Genomic DNA, 14,994 nt, shown 5'->3' with positions numbered 1-14,994 from the left:
CTGTTGGTAAACTGGCGAGTTCCCAGACCAATTACGATTGATACCCGGTGCAGCGGAAGTTTAAAAATTTTTCATGGAACGTTTCCATGGTATGGGTATCAACCGTTCATCGATTGAATTACGTGTGTGTAAAATTTAAATAACAATTAAATAAATTTTACCTCAAATCTCGCAACGAGATTAATGGACACCAACAGAACAATTCTGCTCTTGTTGTCTCTCCCTGGAACCGATGAACGCCTTCAATCAGGTCCACGAACAGAGGTTTAATCCCTCTGATAGATTGCACTAGAAAATCTATCAGAAGTTTTCTGCGAAGAGAATACACGAATCTGATTCGTTATTCCTTACTGCGATTTAAAATCACAGACCGGAATTTTCTCGGGCAGAGTGAAGGGGGGCGGCCGAAATATGTTTGAGAGAGAGGGTAGGGTTTTCGAAAATTGCTCTCAAAAATAATGACCTGTTGTGTGTAATTTCTGTACTGAAATAACTTATTTATAATGCAGGCCACTAACACCTTAGGGCCCATTAGTCATAAGCTGGGGCCCGACAAGCAAAGCCCGCTCGTTCAGAAATTAATATAAAATTCATCGTGACTCCGATTGATGAAACGATTTCACCAATGTGCACAGAAACCATTTCTGCACGTTTTAAAGTCAAAATAAATTTTCCTGAATCCGTATTCAGTGGTTTCCAAAAATGTCCATCCCTATGTCATTTTAGGAAATCCTACTCCCTTACTCTTATTTAAGAAGTCCAACTCCTTAGTTCATTAAATTTAACTCTTTAAATTTAACTATCTCAACGGGGATTAAAACTCCATTACACTGTGTGACCCTCAATGGTTCAGGGATACAGCTAGCCGTGGGCTCACAACTCCTTGTGACTCGGAACAACACTTTCCGACTTGCCCAACGAATCATGGTAAAGCGCCTAGCAACATCGCCCCATGATTCCCTAGGTATCACTGATAGTGCCTACAAGAACCAGTAGATTTTGGTTAACGTACAGTACGGTCCCTTCATCCATATATCCCGATCGAATCAACAACCATTGGTATATCGAGAGTCGCTCAAGATTCGATAACTATGCAATACATCTTGAAGATCAAATTAGTGACATCGCATGTGCTACTAAGAAACCATTTCTTAAATCACATCAAGTACTCTGGCCAGAGATTTGTCACACTAATATCTCCTCAGATCGCATAGGATATCCACACTCGCAAGTATGTGGTGAATCCTTGACAACAATGCATTGACTCCTATATGTGTCGTAACTGTACCCAATCTCGACACCTGATGACCCCCTCAGAGTCGGTAAACGAGTCAAAGCACAGTACTAGCATATAGAGTCTCCATGATGTTTCAAGTCGTAAGGACTAATGGTGTACAACCAAAACCGCGGACTTTATCCACTCGATAAGTGATAACCACTTGGAAAGTCCGGATAGGGTAGTTCGACTATTCATCCTATGAATATCCATTTGCATGCTTCGAACATCTCCATGTTCCCTACCAATGAAACGTGGTACTCCGCATCGCAAATGCTAGTCTCAAACTCGAGCGATCCTTATCCTTATTATCGGACGGCTCAATCGACTAGGAACGGTTTTATAATATACAGTGACTATAAGATGTATTTCATGATAGACATCTCCATGTTCTACCACATCTTACATACACTATAGTATATTCAAGGTCTTTATCAAAACAACAATAGTATATCACAATATAACAATATGAAGTAATATAAAGTCATTGCCATAAAAGTGTAAATAATATTAAACAAAAGATTGTTTATACAAAGAGTCAACAAAGCCCATAGCCACACAGTTGGCTCACTGGGCACCCACTCTTACAGCACTTCTTCGGGTTGAAAGGAATGTGTGACATGTAGTCATCCATTCTGAGTCGACCAAGGAAGCCACCCCGGAATACTCTCCACTAGTAGTTGGAGAGATTGACGGGAATGTCTCATCTACCAGATAAGGAACCCAACAATATTGGAAGGATCCGGTAGATTAGCAAGATTTTATTCTTTTAGATCTTGCAAGGTAGAAGTTCTGCTGACATGAGTGGCAGAGAGGAAACTTCATGTTCAAGATCAGTAGACGGAATGAAAGACTTGCGCAGGAGTTTAAATACTGTATTTTGTTGTAAACAATATATCAGTTGTAATCAAATGAACCAGATGTATTAAATATTTCAGTATTTGATGTACTCTATTATTGTTGTATTGTACATCTTTCAGTGTATTCTTTTGATTAAGTTATGTATTACATGTGATTTTAATAAAGATTGTACTAGAACATGGATTAGTGGTTCAAGTGTTGTAATATTTTGAGATTATTTTGGTTTTTATAAAGGATCAGTTAATTGTTTAATCATGTGTACTTGGGATTTTGCATGTTTTCATTTGAATAGTTCTAGATGTTTTAACTAGAATATTCTAGTAAGCCAAATGTTTTTCAGGGATGATGTGATTCATCAGGAGGCATGGATGTTTGTTCTAGACGGATTTCCTTAGAACAATTGGTTTTTTTGACCTTTTTAGTTTTTTACCTAGTGGTGATGGATTTTCATCAGGATAACAGGCTAAGAAATACTAGGAGTTGTGGATTGTAACCAGGACTAGATGTGAGGAAGCGCGACCCTTAGTCGGTATTACTCTGGAAGTTTTCATACTTTAGAGGTTGTTTTGAAAGCCTTTGTGCTCCAGAGACTATTTAGGGGAGGCTAATTAGTCTGGGGATTTTGACAATAGTCACAAAAAGGTATAGCTTTAAAATTTGGATAGATACCATATGTGGTATCAGGATTTAGTTATCGTCTGTTAAGGATACAGATGTCCCGTTGTCAGAACAGTCTTGGAATAGATTTTCCTTGACAAGTAATTGTTCTGAGTAGATAAGTTTTTATCTTGATTTATGATTTTGAGGATTAATTTGAGAGTTTAGTTGAATTGATATTCAACAGGATTTAACTTTCATATGTTTGCAAACTCGGGATTTGAGTTGTTCTTCTGTAGATAATTTTCCTTGACCAGTGATTTTGGTCCAGATAGGGATGTTGCATATTATCAGAGACTCAGGGATGAGTTATGCCAGGATGCTCTTGACTGTCGGGTTTCGAGATGGTATAGTAAGTACGACTTTATGCCGGTGTACTCTAGAAGGATTATTTTGTTCCAGTTTGGCATTATAGGAAGACTTACCTCAGTCTCGTTGTATGTACAGTCATTGCAATGGGCATAACTATCAAGAGAGTATTCATTATTTATTTGAGTCTTCTAGAATTATACTTGATGCTGGATTAGTGCCAAGGGAATGTGGTGAGTTATTGTCTGACTTCATTATAGATACAGACTTTGGTTTCCGTGGACAGAATAGTCTTGGAAAGGATTTCTTGACAAGTAAATATTCTTGACGGGTAGTTCTCGCACGTGATACTGGGGGAGAACCAGGAGGTTTTACCAGTATTGTCTGATTCTATCAAGATGTATAATTAGTGATTAGGATCTTGATTTTGGGATGAACAGAAAATTCTAAGTGATGAGTTTACTTAGGTAATTTCCATGTAAGAATTGAAAGATGATTGATCTAGTTAGTAATTGACATATGTCATGAATCTGCTAAGTTATAGCATGGATACGACAATATAAGAATTCACTTGGATGATGGAAAGATGAGCACTTAGGTATTCATGTGTGTGTTTTGAAATGGCCAGTTAAACTGGTGCAAGTTTGGTGCCTAGTGACTATTTGCAACTATTTATCTGAGGTAGATACAGATGTTATAACCCCGTGATGGGGGAGATAAATATTCTTTTGCATAAATAACGATTGAAATTGTTCATTTTTTGGTAGACTAATAAGATGAATATAGTATTCAGATATTCAGTTCTCAGGAGTGATTTGCAGTAATTCTGGGACTTCAGTGTCAGAAATTGATCTAGAAAGCGTTTGAATTTTAATGGATACTAACAGGATAGCATCAAGTGTTTAGATATGGAAAAAGGATCGCAGTTGAGATCTAAGGTTATCAGATCCAGCGGGATTGTTGTCACCAATTTTTCGGGATTTCTATTGGATACGTTAGGTCATTGATATGTTAGAATTGATGAGATCGATTCAGGGGTTTTGCTAGGTTGTATTGGTTTTAGGACCTTGCCTAAGAGGGATGAAACAATTTTGTTCATCTAGTAGCGTAAGTCAGAATTCAACAATAAATTATTGTTCGTGACAGGATAATCAGTATTCTCATTTTCAGGTGTTATCTCAAGTTATGAGATAAATGTCAATATATATTGGCACTAGAGATTGTACTAATCGATTTGTGAATCAACAGAATAATTGTATTGATATTTCCAAGAAGAGAACCTGAGGGGTTCAGGAAATCAAGAATTGTGGACAACGATATTGTTACTGGTGTTATGACAAGTGTTAGTCATAAAGTATAAGAATCCTTTGGTGTACAAAGATTTGCGTATGAGGTTCTTTCTGGTCGAAAGGAATAAAGAAAAATGTGTATCAGTGTGTTTCTAGATGATTGATGTATCAGTAGGTCAAGGCAGAGCACCGACGACCTGGAGTATTGCTTCATAGTTTATCCATTCCTGAGTAGAAATGGGAGTTGATCACGATAGACTTCGTGACTCATTTACCGATGAGCTCGAGGAATTATGATGTTATCTGGGTTGTGGTGGACCGACTCACCAATTCAGCACATTTCATTCCTTAAAACCAAGACTTCAGTTTTGACAGGATGGCACGATTGTACATTTAAGGATGTTGTTCGATTTCACGGAGTTCCTGTGTGCATAGTCAGCGATCAAGATCCCAGGTTTACTTCCAAGTTTTGGGGGAGTCTTCAGTGCGCTATGAGAACTACTCTCAGTTTGAGTACAGCATATCACCCAGAGACTGACGGACAGTCAAAGCGCACGATCTGTACTCTTGAAGACATGTTGCGAGCATGTTCTATGGATTTTGGTCTAGCAGGCTGTTGATATTGTTGGACAGATCAAGAAAAGAATTAAAATTGTGCAAGATCGACAGGCTAGCTATGCGAATGTCAAGCGCAAACCTTTGCAGTTCGAAGTGGGAGAGCAAGTGTTCCTGAAAGTCTCCCCATTTTGCAGAATTTTGAGATTTGGTCTCAAGGGTAAGCTATCTCCTAGGTACATTGGTCCATTTGAGGTTCTGGAAAGTGTTGGAGATTTGGCTTACAGGTTGGCTTTACCGCCGTATTTGTCTAGTATCCACGACGTGTTCCATGTTTCACTATTACAACGGTATGTGGCAGATGAGTCTCATATCTTACAGCCGTCTGAGGTACCGTTGGACTCAGATTTGACATACGTGGAGAGACCTTTGCATATCATAGGTCATAAGGATAAAGTGTTACGCAACAAGACAATTCCTCTTGTTCTAGTTCAGTGGCAACGCCGAGGCACTGAGGAGGCCACTTGGGAACTTGAAAGTCATATGCGTACAGATTATCCAGAGTTATTTTGAATTGTTGTATTTTCAGATTGTAACTTGTAAATGAATCAGTTTGAATAAAAGATGTTTATTCAGTATTTTAACTGCATTCAGTACTTAAGATTGTTCGAGGACGAAATATCTTAAGTAGGGAGAGAATGTAGTAGCCCGGTTTATTTTACAAGATTAAGTGATTTTAAACATGTTAAAAAATGGGGATAATTACATTAATCTCCCCTGTGAAAAGTCTAAATATCATAAAACCACCTAAGAAATATTAATAGGCTAATGCATCCCTCAGTTTTTTAAAATGTAGCACATTTCACCCCTATGTTATACAAACTCGGGCACATTTACACCCTCTCATAGGGGTTTTTATGCTAATTTTTTTAAAACATAGGGTCATGCTATTAATTTTACACAGGGTGTTTTATGCTTTTTAGACTTTTCACAGGGGATGTGGATACAATTAGCCCTAAAAAATGAAATATAGTTTTAAATGTGTCAAAACATGTTTAAGGAGTCATTATTTGGTTAAAATAAGTGGAAAATGAGATTCGAAACGTTCGAAAAAGGTGGGGTAGGTCCCGGGGGTCCAAAACCAGCTCGGAAGCACCCAAAAATAGTTTGGAAGAAGCGGTGCGATCGGAGCTTCCGAACCAGTTCGGAGCTTTCGATCCCTGTCCAATGCCAAGTGTCTTCGAGGATTGAACACGTAGCTGCAGGTGGAGATCGAAGCTTCCGATTCTACGATCGGAGCTTCCGATCATGGCCTATAAATAAGGGATGAGGGGGTCTCATTTTGAATGCAAATCACACCTCTCCTTGGCCCATGTTAGCTCAATTTTTATGAGCTTTTGGGTACTCTTATTTTAAGAGTTGGAGTAGGTAGTAGTTTTTATTTAGCGGACAGTGTCCGCAGTAGCAGCCAGACGGCGGAGCTCTGGCGAGGCGTCCATGGGTCGTATCTAGGCTATGCCCAAGCTCTGGGGCATGCGACATCAGCGGGCTGACGATGGACGAAGGTATGGCTTTGGTTCTCTATAGTAAATAGGGAGTAGGCTATAGTTTAATTAAGACTTTTAGAGCCTAGTAGTTGATGTTTGGCATGCTAGGTAATGCATGGTTATTTATGTTGTAGTGTTGCATGGTAGGCTTGGACCTAGATGAGAGCTTCTAGGATCTGCCTTAGTAAGGTACGGAAGTATTATTCGAGATATCTAGATTGAGTATGCATGTATTATGTGTTTGCATGGATTATGTGATTGCATGTTTTATATGCCTTTATATACAGCATGTCATGAATGTATGTTGCATACATGAGCATATTGAGCCTTTACCTTAGCGGTATCCTGTAGTAGGGGTGCTCACCATACGAGTTTGTGGATGGTTGGATACATATTCTTGTGTCAGGTCACTTTTATGGTTGGACACATGTACTAGTATCAGGTCACCATTATCCACTGGGTATATGAGCCACCTCCTGAGGTGATGGCGCAGTGTGCTATATACCCTGGGCCCGGTATATGAGCTAGTTTCTTGACCTGAGTGTCTTGGTACCCAGTTCATTTGCATTCATGCGCATATAATAGTGTATACTCATACTCTCGTACTGATCATGTTAGGCTCACTTCCGGTTATTTCTGTTGGCTGGATGCCCTATTCCATGGGGCAATTGTAGGTAGTTCTCCCGGAGACAGGGAGGTTAGGTGGTGACCAAGGATAGATAGTAGGGTTGACCACTAGTTTTGCTTACCTGGTTTTTGACTTACTTTAATTCCGCAGTTTCTCTGATTAAGATTATTTTATTGATTAATTTCATGCTTAAGTTTTGATTAATAGGTGATCATGGCGCGGGTCACTACACCTATTTATAGGCGAAGTTCGGAGCCTCCGAACTCGACTTCGAAGCCTTCGATCTAGTTCGGATCCTCCGTTCCTGACTTCGGTGCCTCCGATCCTGACTTCGGATCCTCCGAAGTCCCATCAGTGACGTCACTAATGACGTATTTTTCTCGGACAGCTGGCCATGCAAGTTCGAATCCTTCGATCTCATGTTCGGATCCTCCGAACCCTCCGAACCCTCTGAACCTTCCCGGCCATTTTGAGTGTCCTGGATCCATTTCTGGACTCCATTAATCCATTTGAAATTTCATTAATCATGTTTTGCTTAATATAACATGATCTCATGGTTAATTACTCATTAATAATCAGTTCTGGATACGGGTCACTACAGCACAGATCTCGCCCGAGCCGCAAAAATTTGCGGCTCGGGCGAGCTCACTTTTTTTCCAGCGCGCAGCAATTTTAAAAAATTCATATCTAAATTTCTACTCATCGGATCGAGCCGAAATTTGGACTGCTTCAAAACATCTTGAAATTCAATTTAAACGGTGATGATCGAACTTGTATAAATCTAGCATCAAAAATAAATTTTTGACCATTGCTGCTTTGTAATTCATTCTTGCGGCTCTTCTCTTGCTCCAAATTCTTAATTTATTCAGTGTTCCTTCATTCAAACCGAGAAAAATGAAATGTAGACCACATGCATGAAATAATAAATAAAAAAATGAAAAGCACTCATGAGACACAACAAAATCATGCAAACTAAACATGAAAATGACACAAAATAATGTAAAAAAACATATTTATCAACTCTCCTATACTTAAATCTTGCTCGCCCTCGAGTAAAACATATGAAAACAAACACAAAACACAAAACGAAGGTAGGATGATTATATGGAAAAGTATTAGCCTCAATGAAGTTCAACACAAACTAAAATCACAAACACCCTCAACTCTTCATGATACACTTTTGATTTAACGTGAACGTGTGTGTGTGCAATATCATTCCAATTACATGAAACTTAGACAGAATCAATTTCAGGACTTCTAAGTGACCTATGACAAATCAGTGCAAGTTTCACTCTCAAATATCCATTTCTTCCAACGATCTCTTAACAAAACACACCTCCTTTGAGATAATTAATTGCACACCTCCGGATTTTACACCCGGTTTTGCTTTAGCTCCAATAATTACTCGCAAACTTAGTTATAACTGTGTTAAGATTCGAATTTTAATCCCCTCGTTTATAGCCCGGATGAAGCATCAGCCCCATTTCATCCGCAGATTTAGCCTTGAACGTGGTAATTAGGATTTCAATTCCTCGTCCATGACCCGGATGGATTTGAATTTTTCAAAAATTTGTATCAATTTCATTCTTAAAAATTATTTGGTGCGCCCAAGATCATAAGTGAAATTGTCAGAGGATCATCAAAAATAAAAAATACAATTAATATCACTTAGCACCTAGTGTCGTGCAATGGTCAAATAGACACAAACATCATCAATGGTATCGCTACACTTCACTGGTCTAACATAAGTGCGTAAAATTATTCACGGTTCAACATACGGTCTCTCATGTCAAGTCAAGAGCAACATTTTCACAAAACATTTCATTTTTCTAATGTCATATCATCATTGACTCTCAATTATCATCCTACTCAACACACATGAAAACAATTTACGAAAATGAACGAGATGCAAACAAACACGAAACAAACTATATGCAAACAAACTAAAACATGACAGATGCAACACAAACACAACACAAATAAAAACATAAAAACTAGGGTGTCCAGAAACAAAATAGGGGCGTGAGTATAAAACGCTCAGTACGAGAGTATGAGTATACGGTATTATACGTGCATGTATGCAAGTAAACTGGGTACCAAGACAATCAGGTCAAGAAACAAGCTCATATACCGGGCCCGGGGTATATAGCACTTTGCACCGTCACCTTAGGAGGTGACTCTTATATCCAGTGGATAATAGTGACCTGAGACTAGTACAAGTGTCCACCCATAACGGTGAATTGACACAAGACTTACGTATCCAAACATTCACAAACTCGTAGTATGAGCGCCCTACTACAGGATATCTCAAAGATATGGGATCAATATGCTCATGTATGCAACATACAGTTATGGCATGTTGTATCATATAAATCATGCAATCACATAATACATGCAAACACATAATACATGCATAATCAATCTGGATATCTCGAATAGTACTTCTGTACCTCATATACTAAGGCAAGCTAAACCAGCTCTATGTCCAAGCATATAGTTCGCACTACAATGCAAAGTACTCATGCATTATAATCTTATTCTAAAAGTCTTAACTAAGCTATAGCATACTCCCTATTTACTATAAGGAGCTATAGTTATACCTGCGTCTGTCGTCAGCCCACTGATGACGACTGCTACAGAACTTGGGCACCTCTCCGCCGTAACCCCGGAGCACCTTGCCAACTCCCGGACCAAGCCTAAGAAGGCTAGAAATCACCTAAAAACCCTAAAACCGAGAGAAGAGTTGGGAATTGGTGTGAAAATTGTGAAGCTCGGGTGGCCTATTTATAGGCAACGATCAGAAGCTCCGATCGCTTGATCGGAAGCTCCGATTGCTTGATCGGAAGCTTCGATCCTCACATGCATGCCACGTTCTGGACAGCTGTGATCGAAAGCTCCGATCTTCACTTCGAAAGCTCCGATCTCCCGCATGCAGCTATGTGTCCAAGCCTCCATGTCACATACGGAAGCTACAAATCGGAAGCTCTGATCATCTCCGTTGCTTCCGATCAGGGTTCGTTGGTTCCGATCTCGGAACCCCCGATCTTATTTCGGATGTTCCGATCTTTACCAAGTTCATTTAGCCAAATTCTTCCCTTCCATATCTGATTATATTTGTCTTCATTGTGGTTGAATTTCCATATTGATTGAAAGGATTCAGTTAGAAGCACACTTATATTTAATTAATATAGAGTTTAAATCGCACAAGAAAATTTCAAAATGGTGATGATAGTTAAGATTCAAATTTTTGGACCTCTAATTGGTGAAATTTTGGTGTTAGTACTAAAACAAATTAAACAAATTTCGTCTTGATTTTCAATTTGTGTGAGACATGTACATAGCTATGTAATATGAGTGATCGCGTGTGATAATTTTACATATACTAGTCGCATGCAAATTCATCAGTAAATTATGAAAATTTCCCAGAAAAAATAATCAGTATCTTTTCAAAACCTTAATTATTCGATCTGTTTGAAAATATAAGCATACAAGAGCTCGTTCCAAACATCAGGAACTCCCGGAAGACACCAATGTATACAATCAGCGTAACTAAAAGGGTTAGAAATCTGGTCTTTACTCAAAGGCTCCCATTGTTTCCTGTAAATTGAGGGATGCCCTTCTTTTCTATACTCCGAAAGCTGAGTTATATTTATTATTTCTACGCTTAATCCTCTTTTTCTAACTTCATCGATCGATTTTTCGACTATTCCCATCATTTTAGGATCCGATCCTCTTCCCCTATATCCTTGTTTCTTGATAAGTTCGGTTTCGTTGAGGCAATTTTCACCCACGGACTTTCCCCATTCTTCCGCCCTGAAATCAATACGAAATGATTTAACACACTGATCTAAATGCATGCTTCAATGCGATAGTAAGTGCTATATATATGTACCATGAAAGTTATAAACACGGTTTCACGTTAACTTTGAAATTACAAAACTCTCTGCATACATGTAGTATAATTAATATGGTGATACCTTTCATGTGTAGGAGACAAGGTCATGAAGAACAATTGAGTCTTGCTGCGATTCACATGGATTTCCAACCAGTCGGACCACGTTTTCATCGCCATTTCGTAGCTACGTAGCATGTCTACATCCTTGTAGATTCCATCCGAATTCTCAAACGAACCCCATCTATCATGTACAATTATATATTAATTATAGGAAACTAAATGTCATGATCGATTGAGTTCAACACATGAGATAAAAAAAACAAACAAATAAAGCCCCTATATAATAGTTAGAGAGTTTCATTCAAGTGTCCACCTACCATGCCCACCACCATGCCCATCAATGATGTGGCACTATTCTATTGGATGTGATAAAGATGTGATCCAATAGAATAGTGTCACATCATTGGTGGGCATGGTGGTGGGCATAGTAGGTGGGCACTTGAAAGAAACTCAATAGTTAGATATATATATATATATATATAGCTACTTACAATACTTTCATTTGAGGGCGTCGCCACCAAAGATAGGTGTTGAACACAAGTATTTCGGCATCGGTCCAATGTCGGGCATGCTTTTCAATAGCCTGTGCTCGTACTATCCGATCTGGTAACCGATGGTTCACCGGATCATCCGAATTTGACTCCACTAGCAACGGTTCCCAGTAGAACTCAATTTTCGCATTGTACTCCTTTCATTAATTATTGCATTATAAAAATTAATATAATGATCATTGATGAAAAAATTGCATGCATTTAATTATAATAATTAATGAGACTTACTTTGGCCTTGAAAGTGATGAGAGAGCTGCCATTGTTGTGCATGTATTTTTGGCCTTTTGGGATTGCCTTGTCAAGAAGACATACCATAGACACCCATTGCCCTCTATTCAAAGAATCCCCAACAAATACTAGCCTTTTATTCCTCAATCTCCCTAACAATGTTGTGGCATTGAACCTTTATTTATGTTAAGTACAAGGCAAAATGTAAATATATATATTGTTAATTATCTTATAAATTATATTTTGAAACATTTAGCAAGGGTACCTAGGGAGGTTGCAATGGTGAGGCTGCCATCTCCAATTTTGGTAACTCAAGTCTTTTCTTCCAAATTTCGCGCAAGCCAATTGATCCGACATGAACGTGCACTCTTCCTCCTTGTACAAAGGATACGAAGCATCATCGAAAACCCATTTTCCAGAAAACAGATCACATTCCGAAGACGACTCATTTTTCCTTTCTATCACGTTCGGATCACCTCCATCTCCTTTCTTAACTAGGTATTCGCCACTCTCTGCCGTCAAATAAATGGCTCCAGCCACCAAGGCCGCCACAAGAAGTCCTATAAGGGAGTGGAAGCTGCACCTTATGTCGCATATTCCGGCAAGTGAACCCATCTTTTTCGCCATTAGTTTCGGATCATTCATCGATGCTCAACCTCAAAACATCCTAGCTCTTACATGAATGCATGTGCCTCTAACTCGTCTAGTGCTGATCTTTCTTTAAGTTGCTGGCATTTGGTGAGACTAAGCTTTCAGAATCTGTTGGGATTCAATATTGGGAATGGAAAATTGGGTGGTTTAGTAAAATCAGTACTTTAAAAGTTTTTGGTGTAACGACGACATGGGAAGTATATTATTTAAGGCAATGTCGACTTTTATTAGGTGGTAACAACTAAATTGTTAATTCGATAGATACAATATATATATATGGATAGAGTTGTTGGAACTTTCCGGGAAGTGGTTGTCATATTCATGAATCGTTGGCTTCAAGATATTGCTTCTGAAAATCCTCCATTTACTCCATTATACGTACACATAAGTATGTATGTATTGTATATATGTGTGCAAAATTATTTTGAAGTTATGATATTTAACTCGGATTAATGTTCGAATCGAAGGATAGAATTTGAAATACATCGACCAGGACTAGTTTAGTGAGTTAATTTCAAATTAATTAGAGCCAAAAAAAAAAAAAAAAAAGTCCAAACGTGTTGCGAAGTGTACACAAATTTAATGTAGAGGAGAAATATATATTTTTCCTAGTGTAAATTTTAATATGTTTTTTTATTATCAAAGTTAAATAATAGGTAAAATAAAAAAAAGGAATGATTAAATATTTCAAATTTATCTTTAGAAAAGATCAAATTATTTTTAATATCAAATTTTTTTGAAAAAAAATTCATCTAGTATTATTACGGAACCTAAAAGGCTCTCATAGTTAGAGTTGTCAAAGTGGGTTGGACCCATTGGATTGACCTTCCGTCCCGACATATATAGGCGGATTGGGTTGACAAATTTACAATTCGCCTAAATGGTAGGCCACCCCACCAAGTGATGGCTTGTGGTGGGTTGCGAGCCAACCCCGCTTCAACCCGCCAAATATAACTAAAAATCGATGAAACAGCCTGTCCCGCGCGCACCTCTAAATAGACTGGTGGATTGATTTTTTTCTCAACCCACCTAAATATTGGGTTGGCTCACACCATCCTGCCCTGCGCCGCTCACTAAAGGGTTTTGGTGGGTTGTGGATTGACTCATCTCGTCGGCCCGTTTTGACAGCTCTACTCCAACTTCGTTGTATATTAAACATGCTCAGTACGTTCAAGTGTCAACCACATATGTTCCATAGTTTTAACCTGTTAGGATCCAAAGAACAAATTCGATATTTTTCAAAAATTCACCTAACAAACACACACAACAAGAAGAACACAATCCCATAAATCCGATAAAAAAAAAAAAAAAAACCCAACACACAGATCAATCACCAACTCACGCGAAAGCAATTTAACCAACACATGTATTTACGTGGTTCCGCAGTGAATATGCCTACGTCCACGGAGAGCAACACAATCACTTTATTAATCACGAACCAAGAAGAAATCTAGCTCTAATCATAGTTTTTACAGATCAACCAGAAAAAACTCTAACGCTGAATATAGACTAAATTTAAAACTCAAATCCTTGAATTTTCCTGTCATAATCGGCGCCTCAGTTTTCTCTCTTGAATTCTCTTCTTCTTTCTCTCTCTCGAATCAAACTATGGAGGTTGAAGAATCAGTTGTGTTTCGTAATTCTGTTACAGCAGCTTCCATCTTCTTATATAGAAAAACCACCGACTTTCATGTTGAGCTTTTAGGTTGGTAAGTTGCTTGGCCCATTCTTTAATCAACATGACCCAACCTAATAAGTTCTTTACATCTTGAAGCATTCGATCTGCCCTCACATTTTGATTTTCTTTGATCTGCGTCCTCGCACCAAGCTCCAAACTCCACGGACAATCGATCTGCTAACATAACTCATTTGCCCAGCAACTTCGATCTGATCTCAGTGGTTGATCTGACCATGAACTTATCTGACACTAAGCTCATTTGATCACTGCTCTTCGATCTGATCCCTTCTCCAGTCGAGCTGATAGAAGAACACTTCAGCATAACCAAATCTTTCATAGTTTTAACCAGGGGCGGAGCCAGAAATGTTTAATCTGGTGGGCAAAAAAATTGTTTCGAAATATAAATATATATATATATATATATATATATGTAAATAAAGATTAATTATCAAAGATGTGATGAAAAAATTATTAGATTGAGATTTTGATTAAAAAAAAATATAAAGCAACATGTCATACACTTAGAAAATTTTCATATTAAAAACTCCGAAAAAAACTTGTTTGACAAAAACCCAAAAACAACTATCTTATCACAAGTGAACTTTATATTATCATAAATAAAATTATTCATACCAATACACAAACAGTGGACTAACATTTAGCAATAAATAAAAAAATGTATTATTTTTTTTTAATCCATAAAAAAAATATGTTGTAACTGTAATTAATCTGGTATATATATTATCAATATATTATTAATTTTTAACTTTTGTCTCGATTTATTTCCCAACTGAATTCAAATGTCACGA

General features: G+C 38.0%; 1 protein-coding gene across 1 annotated transcript; it reads right to left on the bottom strand.

The window, feature by feature from the left end:
- Positions 1 to 10,580: 10,580 nt before the first annotated feature.
- Positions 10,581 to 12,514, bottom strand: LOC140889617 (protein trichome birefringence-like 34). Its single transcript, XM_073297334.1, has 5 exons — positions 12,122 to 12,514; positions 11,857 to 12,031; positions 11,569 to 11,765; positions 11,100 to 11,258; positions 10,581 to 10,935 (listed from the first exon to the last, which is right to left on the bottom strand). Exons 1-5 carry the CDS (start codon positions 12,499 to 12,501, stop codon positions 10,581 to 10,583), a joined length of 1,266 nt encoding a protein of 421 aa, XP_073153435.1. The 5' UTR covers positions 12,502 to 12,514.
- Positions 12,515 to 14,994: the final 2,480 nt, after the last annotated feature.

The sequence above is a fragment of the Henckelia pumila genome, chromosome 3 (assembly GCF_033568475.1).
Source record: "Henckelia pumila isolate YLH828 chromosome 3, ASM3356847v2, whole genome shotgun sequence".
Lineage (NCBI taxonomy): Eukaryota > Viridiplantae > Streptophyta > Magnoliopsida > Lamiales > Gesneriaceae > Henckelia > Henckelia pumila.
Note: the sequence above shows the minus strand (reverse complement) of the source record. Positions and strands in the feature narration are given on the sequence as shown.

Coding starts and splice junctions, on each gene's coding strand:
- LOC140889617 (XM_073297334.1), bottom strand. CDS start 12,501: ATGAATGATCCGAAACTAATGGCGAAAAAGATGGGTTCACTTGCCGGA. Junction 12,032..12,121: donor CACCATTGCAACCTCCCTAG/GTACCCTTGCTA, acceptor ACATAAATAAAG/GTTCAATGCCACAACATTGT. Junction 10,936..11,099: donor TTGTCTCCTACACATGAAAG/GTATCACCATAT, acceptor TATTGATTTCAG/GGCGGAAGAATGGGGAAAGT.